The sequence below is a fragment of the Ciconia boyciana genome, chromosome 1 (genome assembly GCF_034638445.1).
Source record: "Ciconia boyciana chromosome 1, ASM3463844v1, whole genome shotgun sequence".
In the NCBI taxonomy this organism is placed as follows: Eukaryota; Metazoa; Chordata; class Aves; order Ciconiiformes; family Ciconiidae; genus Ciconia; species Ciconia boyciana.
The window spans coordinates 77,043,000-77,061,174 of NC_132934.1; the positions used below are offsets into that span (position 1 = coordinate 77,043,000).

An 18,175-nucleotide genomic window follows, 5' to 3' on the forward strand; every position below is an offset into this window, starting at 1 on the left:
GACGGGGAGGTTCTGAGAAAGAGTGCCTTGCACCTTGGTGGGGCAGTCAAACTCAGGGTTCGTTTGACCACTGCAGGAAGTGAGCTGTAGAGCTGGTGGCAGGGCTGACCTCCAAACCTGGTAGGTCTCTCCAGGAGGATGGCCAGGAGGTCGAGCCATTCTCCTGAAGAGCCCAGATGTGAGTTAGTGGTGGCTCTGAGTTTCTTCCAAACTAGGCTGAATTTGCAAAGCTCAGATGTAGTGGCACCATTGATGCTTAAAGACATATGCCTTTGTGCTTGTAGAAACCAGCAATGGCTCTTCCATTCAGCCCTCAGTTAGAGGGGCTCATTTGAGTGGCAGAAACATGGATTTACACTGTAATCATTTCATATCTTGAAAAGGCAGGTGACGGCTGGCGAGCCTGCGGTGGCTGCTGTGTATTGGAGGATGGCTGCCATGGTTTTCCATTACCCACTTGTAGTGGTGGCCATCCAAGCAAGTTGAGCAGCCAGAGGGGCAGGAGGCCGTTCTTGGCCCTCAGCACAGGGAACACAACTTCAATTTATGCCTCCCTTTGTCCTCTACCCTCTTGCATTCAGTGCAGTAATGCAGAAACTGAGAAATACAGTCCCTGGATACCTAGGAAGCTCTAAATTGCTTGACTTAGCTATGAATTTGGGTGGTGTGGTTTTGTGTATGGAGTGCCTTTTATTGCTGCTGTGTTTTTACAGTCCTGCCAATGGGTAGCTATTGTTTGTTTTGTTTACTGAATTTCTTTGTTGTTTCTGGTCTTGTTTTTCCCCTCACTCAGGATTTGATACAGGAAATAAATGAATTGCGGTTGAGAGTGGGAGAAATGGACAACGAAAGACTCCAGTATGAGAAAAAACTGAAAACGACCAAAGTAAGTGAGGCTGAGGAGAAGCAGCAGAGATGGGTGTAAGTCAGGCTTTAGAAGTTCGCTCTGTTTTCCCCAATCCTTGCCTGCACCCTGCAAAATCCTGAGCACACTCAGGCCTGGGGGTTTCATGGTACTCACTTAGAAACGGGTTATTTCCAAATTTCATGCTATGGTTTTCAGATCTGGGCATTGCTTTTTATGAAGGATAACTTACCATGCAGCTGGCTGTTAACACTAAATTTATTACCTGTTTAGACCCTTGTTTCACATATGTGTCAAGAAACACCAGTTGCAGTACATAAGGCGTGTGCCATAGGTGACACCAAACCTGAGCATTTATTTTCTCCTAAATGTGCTAAAAATCAGCCACTTCTGAAGAGAAAGCATTCACCTAAGTAATTCTAGCAGCCTATTTCTTTAAGTGTCTAACTTCGCTTTGCCATTTAGCCTTGTCTCTTTTCTATCTTTAGTTTTCTCTCACTCCTCTGTCTCTGTTACCAGTCTTTAATGGCCAAACTTTCTAGTATGAAAATCAAAGTGGGTCAGATGCAGTATGAAAAGCAGCGGATGGAGCAAAAAAGCCAGATGCTAAAGGTGTAGTAGTTTCTGGGTATCATTGGGCCTGTTTTGAATCCTTCATGTTCCACCGTTTTATGGTCTGTCTTGCATCGTGCTGTCATGCTCTGTTCTTCATTAATTGCTGTGTGTTGATATGCAGTCTGCCCTTTCCCATTAGATGTGGAAAGCTCTTTATGTAGATATTCCTTGTAAACAGCTTTTATGTTGGATGGGAGAGGATTTTAGTGTTGTGAACTTTGCATAGGTTACACATAATGGAATTAGACTTGGGTTAAAATCATTCCCTTTCCAAGGGAAGATTGCCTCTTCTGTAGCTTATGTCCATTATTCAAACGGAACTTTTTCTCACCTTTTTAGAGAAAATTTATTCATGAAAACTAGCTAGAAAATAGTTATTCTTTTATACTGTCCCCTCTCCCACGTGTAAATTTACATATCGTGTTTCTAATTCAGGGGAAGAATTACACATCAACAACCACATGCAGCTCTAGTTGCCCATGGGTATAACAGCAGCTTCTCAAGTGACCAAGAGATGGTCTTGTTTTGGAGAAGCATGGGTCTGGCAGAAATCCCATCAAAATCAGTATGAAGTTGGAGCACTGGAGGATTGTATTGCCCAACCACTGTTCTGGAAGAATCTTGGATTTCTTGACAATTTCAAGATTGATCTATTTTTTAATGATGCTTTAGCGCAGACAGGAACCAATTTCAGGAAATTCTGTAATCTGGGCCATAGTTTGGGTCGCAGACATCACTATATATTTGCAACAGATCTTTTGAGGGAAACTCAGGAATATACCTAAGCCACAGTATTCTACTTTGGTTTATTCCTTTAAGGATTTAAAACTTCAGTTAAAAGCTGTAAATGCCAAAATTATGAGTCTTGCCTTGTTTTGTTTTGTTTACAAACTGAACAAATTAAATTTTCAGTGTTGGGTACATTTGCTCTGAGGGTCCTGTCTTGATGATGCTGTTGCACAAGATATCCTCGGACATCAAAGAAACATGTTACTAAGCTGGGTAGGATTTGACTCAAATTTAAAGAAGTTAAATGCATGGATCCGTGCCAGTCACTTGCTAGTGCAGATGGTTAGATCTAAGTTAAAATTTGACAGCATTTATCTAATACACCCCAACTCCCCCAAACACCATCTGTCTTATTCCCATGAATCTCAACTCTAAGCTTCCTTTCCTAATGCTTGATCAGCAAACCCAAACTGTGGCAAAGGTACCACATTTTTCGTCTGAACTGCTTTCCAGTATGTGTTTATGTGCGTGATGGTGTCGTGATTGATTTTTCTTTCATAGAAGCGGTGGTTATTTCTGAAACTGTCCTCAGCCTGGTGTAAGCACAGTTCCATAATTGTCCAGCTTAGAACATGCAAAATGCTGTGTATACCAAAATAAGTGTTTGTAAATTTTAGCATTCAGCCTCATCACCTGCACTTTTTCTGTCTCTGCAAGGTAAAATAAATCAGAAAACTGGTTTTTTTTGCTTTACTCTTTCTTTTTTAAATTTAGATGTAAAATCTCTTTTCAATTATACATGAGACCAACACTTTGGGACCATAAGCCCCCTGTTTTTGCCCCCTTATGGACTCAGCAGTCAGTTGTGATGTTCAGAATCAGTTTGGTGGGTGTACCCTCAGCCAGTGGAAATGTCAGGGGGCCCTCAGTCATTTCCACTGGCTGAGGACCTGTCCACTGTGCTTCATAGGAGGAAATTTTGGAAATGTCTCAGGTGTGTGTGGAAGCTGTCACTGAGTGATTCTGTGTCTGTTACAGGATGAGCTAGCAGCTTTGAAAGACAAACTAGAGCAGAAGGAAGCCGAGGTAAAAAGATTGCAAGAAAAATTAGTTTGCAAGCTGAAAGGAGAAGGAATTGAAATACTGGACAGAGGTAAGAAGAAGGGAGGCTCTCTCACTGTGTCCTCCTCAGTCGCCTCATCTGAGGTCGTGTTTCCATGAATGGTTGTACAGGAAATAACAGATAAAAACCTCAGTTTTCATATACTTTCTGTCTTCATGTTTACTTCTTTTAACATATTTAGTGGGTGTTCACGATGCAGCTGCTGAACCTACTGTCATAGCAAGTTCTTGATCAACTTTAAACTAGCCTAAGTAATCCCTAGTTAGCCCTTTACGTGGCTTGCATGGTGCCTCAAAAGATGCAGTTTGTATTGGCAAAGAAATCCTTAAACTGATTTCAACAAGTTCCCCAAAAAGATTATATTAAGAAGGAAACATTCTGTGTGGGTATCTATGCTGGGCTTTGCTTGTACACCCCTTACTGGTAAGGAAGGGGAAAAGCCATACTGCAAACCAAAGTATGATGTGTACCAGCAAATGTTCAGTGTGGACCTAGCCATAAGTAGGTGAAAATGAGGACTGGTTCTGGATTTGTGCACTGGTTAAGTCTAAATCCTAATTAAGCTTGAATTATCACAGAAATTTTACATGTCAGATAATTCTTTTATTTGCTTGCAAAGAAGAAACAAAATCAGTATTTATTTGGAAAAACTTAGATTTGGGAACTTATTTAAAAATAGAAATTTTTCTTTAAAGCCTCAAAGAAACTTTCCACAGTCTTTTTTGACCTGCTGCAATTTCACTTCTGAATATGTCTCACTGATAGTTATTGCTGATTTTAAGATTGTGCTTTTAAAGTACGTTTTTTAGAAAAATAAAGGCACAAGAGATTAATTAGTCTCCTCCCCTGACCTGAGGGGGAAAATGCTGTGTGTAGGTTGTCACATTTTATTTAATAGAATGATCTGTTTTCAAAACCACTACGTAAGATCATTAAAAGCAACCACATTGAACGGTGATTCCTCTTTTTTTTTTTTTTTTTTTTTTAGAACATTTAAATGTGAACAACCTGGGGGCTGCTGTGTATGTTGAACTCCCATTACCCTCTGGTTCTCAGCTTTAGTTTGGTTTTCAGTATAGCTCAGCAGGAGATCTTCTGCCATGATGAACCATGTTTTTTCTGCCTTGGACCAATATTAAGTAATGCTGTTTGCAGATAACACAGGTTATCTGCCCCATTAGCTGAATTGTGCTTTCTGAACAAATAAGCATACATTATCGCTTAGCTGGCTTTTGCCAGTAAAGTGTTAGCTTAAGAGTAATCTGTTGGCATAACTTTTCTGAGGCCTTACAAGTGAAAACATAAGTTGAAAAATATATCCTTGAGACAGGTAGTTGTGTATGAGAGCAGTGAGACTATTTTGTGTCATTAGTAACGTTAGCACTGGGGGAGTGCAGGCTGAAACCATGAACTGCTTGCTTCTGCAGTAATACATGAGGAATAGTTGACTCCTTAAGTATCAATATTGTGTTAAAAGTTATTTAATGTCATAACCTTCATGCTAATTTCAAATCCAATGGATTTTCCTGCACAGATGAAAATTGTAAAAAGAAGCTCAAAGATAAAAGTAAGGTTTCTGGTGTCTTTCCACAAGCATTTGCGTTTCAGAAGTGCTTTCCAGAATAGCTTTCTGCATGTGTTTGCAAAACTGCTTCTTACAAACATTGTTAGGTTGCATCATCTATAACCCTTACTTACACTTACAGTAAAATTTGAGAATAAGGGTGGATATATCACACCTGAAATACAAAGTTTTCTAAAGAAAGCTGATAGACAAAGAAAGATTTGGTCTCATGGAGACTCACAAAACAGTTGCCTCTCAATGAAATGCAGTCACAATTCAGTAAACCAGGTTTTCAGTTAGCATAACTGAGTGAAAATCATTGGAACTAGATCAGTTGCTGTTTTAGACCAATGTGTCTAAATGTCTTTCATCTAGAAAGTCAGCCAGGCAGCTTGTTTTCTTCTTGCATTTCATTAAGGAGGAAAATGTTCTTCCCACTCTGTCTGTTTTCTGAGAAATTTTAGGAAGTTTAAAACAAGGTAAAATACTTTCTTGCCTGTGAATTTGGCCACCTGCCTGTGTTTGTAACGAAATTTAAAGTTTACTTCATTTATGCAAGGTAGATTTTTAGCAAAGATTGAGATTATTTCCATTCTTCTTGAATTTCTAGTCCAGAACACCTCCAAAATCTGACCTTGTTAGAACGTACATGTTTCCATGTATTTATACTTCTTTGTAAATAAGGATTATAGATGGAGCACAGAACACTGTCATCTGTATTAGGGACCTTTTCCAAGTCTGAACTACAATGTATGTTCTGGCATGACTGCTCATCACAGCAAATACTTGTATCATTCTGTTGTACTGTCCTCATTTCTACATCCATACTGAATTAAGACTAAGCATCACTGCACAATGCTTTCTTCATCATATCCATTAATCCTATTGCTTTGTATAGTGGGTTTTTGAGATGCCATTTGGGGCGCTTGTTGACTGTTATAATGAGGATGTGGTTTATTGCACTCCAAATGTAGTATTTTGTATTTTGGACATTTTGTTTTGCAATTATTTGGTTATTTGAAAGATGGAGATAGTGAAAGTCAAGCAGTAGTTTTACTCTTGACTTTTCCATTTTCCTAAGGCTGGAGGGTTGGGTAAGGAAATTTCCTGAATTTCATCATTTCCTTATAAAAATGTCAGAAAAAAAGGTTTTGAAGAAAAAGGGTTTTCTTCTATATATTTCCATCTAAAATAGAATTTAAGTGGCTTATGTTTTGTCTTTTAATTTGTAAATGTACTTTCAGATATTACCAAGTTGCTTCTAAGTTTTTTGTTTTTCTTACACTGTCTTATTTAAATTGACTTAGAGAACTGTATTGTGTTTTTAGATATAGAGGTACAGAAAATGAAGAAGGCGGTAGAATCTCTAATGGCAGCAAATGAAGAGAAGGTAGCAAAGTCATTATTTTTTCAGTAATCATTCATCAGATTGAGTTAAATCTCTAAGAAAATCTTCACATATGAACTTGGCACAATTCAATTAAAAAATCAAATTTGTAAGAATCAATGATTCACTATAGTCAGAAGCACTGCAGTGCCTTTTAAGGGACTATAACTGAGCATTTATGAGCTCTGTCGCATGAGCACAGTCTTTACACTGTTGTGTCATTCAGTTCAGAGCAACTGCAATTTACACCGTGTTCTGAAAATGTAAAGAGCTCCATACAAGTCCCATGAGATATCACAGGCTGCGTTTCCAAAAGGACTTGCTATAAAGTATGAGTTGTTTTCATGTATGGTTTTGCGCATTCATATGCATGTGCATTTTGTAGGATGTTTTCTTTTGATCGCCAAAGTCCTAATTCCTTTGATTACTGCTTTCTTTGTACATAGCAAATTTATTATACTCTACCTTTGACTTAACAAGGGAGCTGAAATCCACTTTCAAGGCTGGGACAATTCTGGTGATTAACCAGATGATAGTTTTTGCTAAATACAAGTTTGGATATTTCAAAGCCTCTCAGAGTTCTGGGTCCTGTCCCATCCACACTTCCCATTTCTTTTAGTCTCAAAACCAATTCAACTGAAGAATATCTAGTATTTGTATTTCTTATTTTTGATTTGCTGAAGGAAGAAGCACAGTCACAACTTTCCTTTATTTTAGGATCGGAAGATAGAAGAGCTTCGGCAATCTCTGAATAGATACAAGAAAGTCCAAGACATGGTGATATTGGCTCAAGGTAAAAAAGGTATTGTACAATAAAAAAAAAGTTAAACTCTACTCTCATTTAAACTCTAGGTGCATTGTGGTAGTGTTATATCACCTCTTAGACTTACTATCTTTGGAGGCATCTCTTAGGTAGAGTAAAAGTCAATTCTTCAACTGGTGTGAACTGGTAAATTGCCTTTTTCGTCCAGGCAGCTGCACATTTGGGTGCTGTCCCATTTACCATCTGGTAGTAGTAACTATTACTGTCACGTTGCTTATTCCCCTCCTTGTAAAATTAGTTTGAATATGATAAGCTCTTAGGCTCTTTCCATAGCCTCCTGAAATGCCTTTCAGGGCTGGCTGCTACATTAACTGCTAAAAATTGCTGTTCCCCTCTCTTGCATGTATTCCTGGGGAGGGGTTGGTAGCTGAGCAGAGCAGTGCCTGAGCGTGCACGTTCCTACGAGCCAAACCAGCACCGCCCCAGCGGCTGCACATGCTGTAATAGCAATGCCCGAGAGCTGCAAAAATGTTTGTAGTGAAGTGGATGTGCTGCCAGGACTGTGTTGCGATGACACGCCACGTCTTTGGCATGTAATGAAGCCTTCACAAGCCACCATGTGCAGCAGCTGTGGAATAGTTCTCCTTCCTTACCGCAGTGGGGGGCCAGGCTGGCTTTTCCTACCAGTCTTTTTTCACACACCCCCCCAAAAAAAGCCTTCTCTGCCACCAGATAATGAGCTTAATTGTGTGGCTGAAATGGTAGCTATAATATATACTGTAACATGTAACGGTCCATTCCGTATGTTCCAAGACTGGTGGAGGTTTCCAGATCCAGGAGCTTCTGATCCCCAAAGGTGATAAATGTTGAGGCGGTCCTCAGTTTGATGTAATTGCATTGAATACCCTATCTCTCTCCTTTCTCCCTTAAAAGAAAATCAAATGAAACACATGTAGAACGTTGTACTGAAATGGTTCTGGGTTTTCAGATGAAAACACTTAGATGTTAGAAAATTAGCATCTCCCTTTACAGCAATAATCGTGTACTGGTGGGTTTTTTCCTTGCATCATCCTGTTCTTTCAGCACTCAAGTTGCATTTTGTCCTCTGAAAGACCTATCCCCAGTGAATTTTAGACATTAGCATTCTGGTAACGTATGCACATATAACATATGCGCAACTTAAAAGTCTGTGCACCACAGTGTTGTATTACCGCCTTATGGAAACCTCCTTTGTCGCTAAGTCCTCTGAAGGCCGGAGAAGGCCAGCCCAGCCTTCCACAGACTTTTAATTGACCCGAGCTTGTTGCCTGAGCTTCTGCACAACAGACAAGGGCTTGTGGCTTTTGTTGGCCATGCAAATGTTGGAGGTGGATGACCTTCCTAGGAGGGGGATGTAGGAGCCCCCAGGGATCCTTTCAAAGAGTGAAGATTGTCAATAGCCAGAAAAGACTGAGGAGGCAAAACACGTATTTTTGTGGTGGTGGATTCACATTTGGGCTCTTGGGTCTGCTCCCTTGGGTCAAGGCAGGAAAAGTGGAGGGCAGAGCCCCATCTGGACATGCTGCCGAGACTGGGGCTAAGACCCAGGGAAAAGAGAGGTTCCTGGTGCCCCTCTTTGCTCCTGCCTGGCTTTTGAGAGGCCATCCCTGCGGGGAGGCAGTGGTTGCAGCAAGGAGATCCTGACCTCTGCTCCTGAGGGTGCCAGCTGATTTGCAGGGCCATGTGAAAGCCCTCAATCACAGTCTCCAGCTGCCTGTCCTGCTCCCCCATGAGCACTGCAGCCCTGAGGTGGGTGCAGCAGTGGGTTCAGGAGGCAGCTTCTCTTAGTCCGGCGTCATGGACGTAAGCCCGGATGGGAGCTGGCATGTGCCAGAGCATGCTGGGCTGAAAACTGTCTGTGGGCTTTGGATCTTGGTATGTAAGGGCTTTTCCTTCCTCGAAACCACTGAGGGGCACTAAGGACACAGCTGCATGACTTCAGTCTGCAAGGCTGGGAAAGCACATTATCAGTGAGGGAAGAGGAAAGGTGGTGATGAGGGCAAAACACCATGCTGAGTGTTGGAGGAGAGAAGTAGCATTTTTTGAATAGGTATTGCTCTTTCATGCAGTGCTATGCCTTCAAAGACAGGAGGATGTTAAAACAGACCTTGAGTCTCTGGGAACTGTGCTTTATGGTCAATTCATGGAGCATGGACAGAGATTTCAGGCAGTGAAAAATGGGCAAGAGAGGTTTTTGCTGTGAACAGTCTTTGGCTTGTATTTGCATCAGATCTTTGGCAATGAGTGCTAGGTTTCTGCACACTTTTCAGAAAGTATTGGTTGCCTTTAACTTTTTCTTGCCAGTGGCAGTACTCTGGTATTGATGACAAGTGTGGAAATCCAAGCCTTTGGTAGTACTGAGGCAGTTCAGGAGCAGTGGGTTGCTCGTTAGGAGCAGAGGATGCCAGATGCTGGTGCAGGCTATGGCATTAACTAAAAGAGACACAGTCAGTTTGTGGCAGTCTGCAAACATAGTGTAGTCACTTAAAAGCTGGTGTTAGACTCTTGTGCAGTGGGCTGCATTTTTCTTATGGGTAACTTGAAGATATCATAGAGACATCTTAAGTTTCAGGCAGACTTGACCCCTTGGTCTTTCCCTAGTGAATAAGGGAAAAGAAGTATTTAGTATGAAATTCCAGAACACGGGACAGGAAATAACTACTCCAGTTTATTCAGCTTGCTGAAACCGATCCCACTAAATGCCCTGAGGGCATTTGCTGGGCTTTTTGCTGTCAGATGTATGTCCTCCCTCTGCTCCAACCCTGCTATGTTGTGGTGGTTGAATTGGGAAGTGGCATTTGGCAATGACTCCCCTTCTGTTGTAGTCTGTCCTGAAAAAAAAGTAATCCTAGCCTCTTCCCTTTTTGGCCCATAAATGAGCACACTAGCTGCGCCTTGTGTGGGAGCAAGGGTCATCATGTATCCAGAAGTAAAGACAAGTTTCCATCTTCTCTCTCTTCAGGCAAGGAAAGTGATGGTGAAGACTTCTTGAATTCAGGGTCTGTTTCTACGGTTTTATTGGACACACCAAGTCTGACTGACCCAGAGAAAAGCCCATCCGCAACCCCAGTAACAGCATCTCCAATCCACGATGAGTTTAACGTGAATATTCATGAGGAGGTATCTCTCTTTCTTCCTCATTTAATGCTATCACTCCTTGAAAACATTACTTGTGCTGGATTCATATTGCAGATGCCAAAACTCAAGTTTCTGAAAAGATTTTTTTCTGGGTTGCACAGTTTTTAGTAATGTCCCATATCCGTTTGGAGAATGTAGCTTTCTTGTGAAAGCTGCTGAGGAGTTTCATTTGAGTTCAGTTAAATTTATTTTTCTTAATCATCAAATGGGATCCGGAGACAGCAAATAGCTGTATTTGTCGTAAGAATGGGTCTAAACTACTTTTCCTATCAAACATAGAAATTGCTTTTCATATCAAACATAGCTGTTTTAGGAGCTGCATTTAATTTGTCAGGAACTTGAAGTAAATATGTTGGGACTTACTAAATCTATCCTGTCGTATTTAAAAGGATGTAATCATCATTATATCCATTCAGTTAAATGATAGGTAGGTTGTGGTCCAATGTCTGATTTTTACAATCACATTTTCCAGTAATAAAACTATAGATCTCTTCTCGTAGAGCTCTGAGTCAGAGCAGGGACTTGACTTACTTAACTAAACAGCATGAGGACACTATGAAAAAAACTAAATTAAATGTTTAGCAGCTTTTTTGTATTCTCTGAGTCGCTGAGGACAGGAGTAAACCTGAAAAGTGAACTACCCTTCATGGGGTCTGTGGTAGAGAGAGATTTAGCAGGCAGCTTTGGGAGACTTGTGAGATTTTTGTCTATGCTGTAGCTTATCTGTGCAGTGATTCATGTTTTATCTTCAGTGACATCTTTCAAGTAGAAAATCATTGTATTACAATAGAAAGAAAAAAATCACTTTTAAAAATCTTATTTCAGATCCTTCTTTTCATAGTTTATCTGTCACTCTTTTCATTTATGTCTGCTTAATTTCAGCTCAAAACCAGGTAACACGTATTCTTCATTCTTTCTAGAATTCCTTACAGATCCACACCAGTATTTTACAGATTTCAATCCCTTCTTTTTCATCAACGTCCAAGAGCCCAGAAACTGTTGCAGAGAAAGTGAAAACACAGCCTAGGCCAGATCCTGCAAGTGAAATGAGGTATTATTGTTGACTATTCACTTGACTAGCTATAGCAAACTAAGCTTATGTTCATGAAGTGCATTGATTAAATCTTTTTCAGTAAGCAAGTATTAGTTTGGTTGCTGTTGCTTGTAGCAGCACTCGTACTCTATACCAGCTGCTTTGCAAGAAGTGAACAGAAGGAGAGAAAAACTGATCTAATGTGTAATGAAGGACACAGAATCATTATTTTTATCTGGGTTTACATCATCTAGGTCTGGCTGACATAGTGTTGGCTGTGCTAGCACAAATGCATTCCTGATGATTTGCATTCAGACATTTTCCACAGTTGCTAAAGATTGGTGTAAGGCACTGCCAAAACTGCAACAAAAGGACTGTCTGGCTCTAACCTTGAGCTGTTGATGGAGCCCCAGAAGGAAACCCAAGCGGCGTTTCAAAAGATCAGAGAAAGAGATACCCTTGCTGCCGTCCTTTGGCATGATGAAATGCAAAGATATTTCTTCACTCGCTCTTATGAGAGCCCTGCCTGAGATTTTGGAAGCCGGACGAACTGCATAGGCACAGCGTCCCAGGGAAGCCGGGGTGGGGATGCGTGACTGCACCCCAGGGCTGTGGCTGAGCTGTGGCATCCAGGGCCCCCATGCTTGAACCCAGTGGCAACCTTCTGGGGGAAAAGTGGCCATTGGCTTCCCCCAGCATTTCTAAGCCTGCACCTCCCTTGCCTGGGTGAGGAAACCCAGCCCCTGCAGATCTGGACTGGCACTGCAGGGGCTACTGAGAAGCACACCAGACTTGCAGCTGGAAAAGTCTGTGCTAAGGTTTTTTCTTCTGGGTCCGAATCCCTGGCTTTATCTAAATGAGTATCAAAGACTAGGAATCCAGAGGCAAGGAAGTCTTGTTGGCTTAAAACCGTCATCGATCTCGATGTGAAAAATCAGTGCAAGGTGATTGATGTGTGATTTTTCCAGTTCCAGTCAAGGAAAGCATCTTATCCAGAAGACCAGCTTTGCTTGGTTTCTGCTGTGCTGTGCCTCATACAGCTCTAGCCATCACCAGCAGGGATTTCATCTGTGTCCCGTCTTGGAAAAAAACAAACAAAGCACTAACCTGCAGTAAAATGCCCCGTGCTGTGGGTGACTCACAGGGAGCCAGTGACCTCCACTACTTGGTGCTGCTGCAGACCCTGCACATGCTATAACCTCTGCATTTATTTAAGCTGAATAGTGCAGTATTGTCATCAACTTACACTGCGAGTTGTCTTTCCTGGGGCTCTTGACCTCACCTTTGTCCTTTTACAAGACTTGCCACCGTAGAGGAGAAAATTTGCCATGTGTTAGTACCATAACAGCTGAAGTGAAAACAGGATTAAAGCAGGCTGAGATGATAGGATTTCTGTATCAGCAAGGTATTTGGATGGGATCCCGAAATGCCTTACTTTTTTCATATCTTTTTTGTTTTTACAGTGAAGGAAGATCAACAGGTTCCTCGCCAGAAACTCAGCTGTGTGATAGTCCAGTGTAAGTATCATAATAAAAAATGCTTAGGAAACATATTTATATGTGATTGTTGACTTGAAAAACCCCCCCAACGCACCCCCCATATTTTACATACACTGTAAATATGTCAACTAATTCTAACCAAGATGGTATTCAGTGGTGGTAGTTTTCTGCTCATGTCCTATGTTTTAATGATCATTATTTTCTAATGCTTTATCTGTCCACATGTGCAGTTAATTTATTTTACATTGTGAAGCATCTCTAATTGGGTTGTAGACTCTCAATATATTTTGAAATTTACAGTTTTCCGTAGTACATGTGCATGTGATTTCCTTTTTTCTTTTGATAGTGGGGGGAAGGTGATCAGCTGACTACAATGAGAAAATAATTTTAATTTCTGCCACATAGCCATATTCCCTAGGGAAATCAGTGGGTCTATTTATGAACTCGAAGCTGAGTCAAAGCGATTTGTTAGTAAGGAGCCTAAGTCAACAGGGTTTGTCTGGTACACAGTGTGAGGCTCAGCAGCTGTTTTTATTTCGAGTGACTTAGTCAGTGCCACGAGAATATTCCCAAACCCAAATTTTACTCGCCTTATGTTGGTATAAAGATAGGTAACTTTGTAAAATTCAGTGAAGTTACTCTTAATTTATACCTGGTTGCGGGAAAAACTTTAACGGTAACTTTCTTTTCAGCCAGACTTAAGTGTTCTAGACTGTAAATCCCACCAGAAGTTGGGGGATATCTGGTCCAAAATGGAACTGAAGATAAAATACTAAAACACACATGCTTGACATAATATGCTTGGCTTCTTTAAGGATTAAATTAGTCAGAAGCCTGTTGCTAAAAATACTGGTTTTCATGGCTTTTGTTTATATCACTTCCTTTGGCTGTGTAACTTCTGCTTGTGCTTCTGAAAATACAACGTTAAATAAGAAGCCAAAAATATCCAAAGGTAGGCATCATGTCACTGAAGCATTAGCAGCAGTAATTATGATATGGAGGTTCTTACAGTACCTCATTGAATTGTGTGGACTCTGATTAGTGCGTTGATTGCCTTAATTCAAAATGTCTTTGTTTTTGGTATATCTCATCATGTATTATAATGCTTTCTTTAAAGCTGATTCCCGAGAGTGTGTTTGTCTTAGCAAATTTAATTCCAGTAACTTGGCTTGATTTTTATGTTGTTGTTTCAGAACTTCTTCGCTGCAGAAGTCCAGCAGTCTGAGCAGTTTGAGAAAAGAGACATCCGAAGCGGTTCGTTTGGTCTCTTACTTCCTCCCATCCCCTTAGAAACAAGGGTGACGTCTCTGTTGTGGCGGTGACCACGTGGACACTCTGTTGTCGCCTTCTGAGAAATTCTGAGTCAGAGTAGGGCTCCTCATGTCATTTTTGCATGAGGCGTTTACCTGAGACTCTCTTGCTGTGTTTTTCCTCAGATAATGAGGTTTTTTTTTTAGTTGATATGCTTTTATGATTTAAGACAAGAAGAAAGTAAGTCCCACTACCGCTTCCTACCTGTGTTTAAGGCGGATAATTTTAGAAGGCCATGTAATTTAATGCATTATAAAATACAGTCTGGGGTGACTATGTGTTTCAGGTGGTCAGAAACAAAATACTGAGCCTTTGAATGTCTCGTGATAGCTTCAGTTTAGGTCTCTTTTGAAGTGACCAAAAGCAGTTAGCCTCTAAGTGTCATCAAATCAAGGCAATTCCTGTGCTCTTTTTTGACAGCCTAAACTTCTAAAAGCTCCTGAGTTCTCTGATACCCAAGCCGCTGAGCTGTGCCTTACAGCTCAGGAGAGATGTTGACAGGACTGAAAATGTAGCCAGAACCTGATGATAAGAGTTAGAGCTCATGGGTTAGGGGGGCTTTTTGGTTTGTTTGGACAGCCAAGGAGTGGATCCTGTGGACGTTTTATCTACTTGGCTTCTACCCTGTCTGATTCCTGCTTTGGATCCCCTCAGCGAGCTGTGCCCATTAGTGCCTTAACAGACTGCATGTCACTAATTATGTACACAGCTAATCCTTTACAAAGTAAACCGAAGCAACCGTATTTTCATGTCAGCTCACTGACCTCAAAGAAAGCAAGAATTAACCTGTGTGAAATACAGCTCTGAAGAGATTTATTTCCGGGGGGGGGGGGGGGGAGAAATAGGCAGGGAAGGGTATTTCAGTCAGAATTTAACTCAGGGTAATCATAGTGAATTGAATACTGGCTATAAACCATGACTTTTAAAATGTTTTTCTTAATCTTTCCCAAACAGGACAGAGACTCTGCACAGAAGCCAACAGAGGTAATGTGTGTGTGTGTGCTCGTGCGTGTACGTGGAGAAACACAGACAGTGAGCAGGTGCTGAAATGCTCAGTTGTGTGAAATTGCGGCATGCAGTTCCAGAGGGTGAATAGCAGACCTTCAGACAAGATAGCGAGGAGTATATGACGGTTGTCAGCATCACTTCAGTGTCAGGCTTATAGTGTCTCACACATCTTGTCTTCTCTCACATGGATTATCTTTCAGTCTGGTTGAGCATAAGGTTGCCATCTAAGCTAATGTTTCCCCCACATATTCTACCACTAGGTAATTAGCAAAGCTAACCATTAAGTATTTTACTGACTCTGTAATTGCCATTGATTAGTGTCTCTTTAAAAACCTTTGGCTTTCCACATTGTTTTTTGTGAGTAGCAACTGTGTTCCTAAAAAGACTGTCATTGCAGAACAGTTACCCCGCGGTACCATATGGCCATAGTTTGCGTGCAACGATTATTACCTATAAGAAGACCTGAGCAGAGATGACATACCCCAGATACCACTTGTAGAGTGAATGCTGTATCAATTCAGCAAAAGCCAAAGGATCATATTTGGATTGTGAATGGGTTTGCTTCCTCCTTCTTTTAAAGAGACAGTGAAACAACTGGCAAGGTTAAAACTACTGCTTTAAATTGGTTAACTGGTGTGTCTGATGTCTGTCCTGGTATTTATACTCCTTGCTTGATACTTAATTTCCTCTCGGCTTTGGCAGTGGACATAGTCAATCCATTAATTCTGAAATTGCAGAGCAGTGATAGACAAAAAGAGCTCTCTGACGCTTGGCAGAGAACCGATATAGTGTGGGGGTCTCATCTCTCTCTCTGCTTCCCACTGCCCCTGCAGCTACCAGTGCGGGAGACAGAAACCATGGAAAGCTGAAAAAGTTCATAGCCTTCCAGGACTGTATTTTTACCTTTTCCATACCTGTAAGCCAGCCTTGCAGAAACTGAGCAACATCTTAAAGACGACATGTTACTCTTAGATGGTAGTGATAGTAATCCTGGGTCCTGAACATATTCAAATGAAGATCTTGTTTGTTTTCTTTTATGGCTTTTACATTCTGTTTTCTTGTAGTAACAAATGAGAGGGACTCTCCAGATTATCTGTCAGCAGTCACTTTGCAGTCTCTCTCAAAAGGCCTTTTGCCAATTCCCTGATGTTGAATCTTTTTTCCCCTATCTTGAGCAGGTTAAATCTCCTGTGGAAGGTAATAATTTTGCAACTCTCCCTCCAAAGTCTCCTTCTCATGGTGGCACAGGCGATGAAGATAGTTTTGGTACCCGTAAAGCCAGATCTTCATTTGGACGAGGCTTTTTCAAGATAAAAAATAACAAGAGGACCGCAAGTGCCCCCAATCTGGGTAGGTATTGTGCACCTGCATGCAGATTCTGTGTATTTTGAAGGGTCTTAACAGCAGCTGTAACTGTCTTAAGATGCAGGAAGGCCAGCCTTAGTCTCACTGTGACTTGGTGGCACTTTTCTCAGTAGAATGTTTGGAAAATACCAAACAGCAACAAAAAAAAAACAGAAAAAAACCTCACTGATGTAATCAAGTATTAGATCTGTTTCAACCTCTGCTGTGATATCTCCCCTGAGACCTTGTAGTGGATTGCTGCTGTTTTGAAATGCTAGCTGTCTGGCAGTAGTTCACACGTGGGATTTGTGGGCTTTTTTTTCCCCTGGCTCCATCCCCAGTTTATTTTTCATAAGATTTTCAGATGTTCAGAAATGAGGCAGCAGTACTCAGTCTTCTTCTTTATTTTATGTGTATTTAAGCAGCCTTGCAAAAGAGATGGTGACAATAGGAACAGGATTGACAAGTTATTCAAGCTCATGTTGATTTTTGGACCTGTAATGGAGGTGGGATTGTTTTGGTATTGTCATTTGATGACATGTGCACGTGACAAACAAATAAACAAAATGTTCTGCCTAATGCAGAAGTCGCTGTTGCCACCAACTGAAATCCTACTTGCATTCACTGCTCCGCTGTAGTAGTCTTTCCACTGTTCCAGTTCAAGCATCAAGGATCAAGATCAGATCTACTGCCATTCATCTAAAGTTTTTGGCTTTCTCTTGCACGAGATTTAGGAATTTAGTTCTATCTTTCAGAAACCTGAAGGAGGATAGCTTCTGCTTTGTTGAGCAGAAGAGTCTCCTGTTCTTACTTACTCAAAGACAATTTTAGACTTCTGTTCAAAAGAAATAACATACCTACACATTTATTATACATTGCCCATATTTGCCTGTGACATATAGCATGGGAACTTGCTAGCGTACTCGGAATAGATGTACAGTCTGTTCTGAGGGTTAGACTCTTTGCTTTGGTTTATTTCATGTGTGCTTTTGTGTAATCACTTGTTTCATCCTGAAATTAATTTGTCTAACAAAGTGGAGTACTTGTGGCTGTCGTAAAGGATTGGAAGATGGGCCATCTAGATCAGGGTCCTGTGAATTTGAGTAAGTTATTTGTGTTATCCAGATTTCAGTGCTTCCATCTGTAAAGCTGGTGTCTAGATACTTGCCACCTCACAGGAGCCCGCGTGAGTCACCTGCCCAGTGTGTCATGGAGCAAGTGACCTCCCTGCACTGAAGTGACTGCAGTGGTGTTTTACCCTCTCCACCATAGAGCTCTACTGCATTTCTTGTTTGTGAGAGGGAGATTGGTAATCTTAATCTCTGTGTGAATTCAGCATTGCGTGTGGCGCATGTGTCTCATGTACCTCCCTCCTTTTGTCTTGTATTTTGCTGACGTAAGTTTTGAACTGTGTTTTACCTTGTCCCTCTGCGTGTTCTCTCCCGTTGTGCTGCGTGTGGTTATGTGCGTTGTTTGGATATCTGAAGATCGCAGTCGAAGTGCAAGTGCACCTACTTTAGGTATAGTAATCCTGCATGTCTGCCTGTACCAGCGCTGTGTTGTGACTGCTGCTAACAGCTGGTTATGGCCACACACTTTTCAAACAAGAACTAGACACCAGAGCTCTCCATTGAAACTGTTGTCCATCACTAAAAGGAGTTTTCATGTAACATCTGCCCTCTGCTAAAAGTCAGCTGCACCATTTCTCAGTAACTGCTACTAATGAGAGAGATTGCGGGTTAATTTGCAGAGACCTT

At 41.2% G+C, this 18,175-nt stretch overlaps 1 protein-coding gene across 9 annotated transcripts in view; it reads left to right on the plus strand.

Annotated features, from left to right (window-relative positions):
• Positions 1 to 18,175, plus strand: part of PPFIBP1 (PPFIA binding protein 1) — a 117,927-nt gene that overhangs the window by 83,363 nt on the left and 16,389 nt on the right. For 2 of the 9 annotated variants that reach the window (XM_072875645.1, XM_072875653.1), the window contains exons 8-19: positions 794 to 886; positions 3,248 to 3,362; positions 4,867 to 4,899; positions 6,225 to 6,286; positions 7,001 to 7,085; positions 10,048 to 10,205; positions 11,144 to 11,274; positions 12,720 to 12,773; positions 13,949 to 14,009; positions 15,021 to 15,050; positions 16,253 to 16,424; positions 17,906 to 17,938. In XM_072875645.1, the coding sequence (XP_072731746.1) occupies positions 794 to 886; positions 3,248 to 3,362; positions 4,867 to 4,899; positions 6,225 to 6,286; positions 7,001 to 7,085; positions 10,048 to 10,205; positions 11,144 to 11,274; positions 12,720 to 12,773; positions 13,949 to 14,009; positions 15,021 to 15,050; positions 16,253 to 16,424; positions 17,906 to 17,938 (1,027 nt within the window). The remainder of the gene's footprint in view (positions 1 to 793; positions 887 to 3,247; positions 3,363 to 4,866; positions 4,900 to 6,224; positions 6,287 to 7,000; positions 7,086 to 10,047; positions 10,206 to 11,143; positions 11,275 to 12,719; positions 12,774 to 13,948; positions 14,010 to 15,020; positions 15,051 to 16,252; positions 16,425 to 17,905; positions 17,939 to 18,175) is intronic. The other 7 variants (XM_072875698.1, XM_072875659.1, XM_072875669.1 and 4 more) reach the window with 7 other exon arrangements.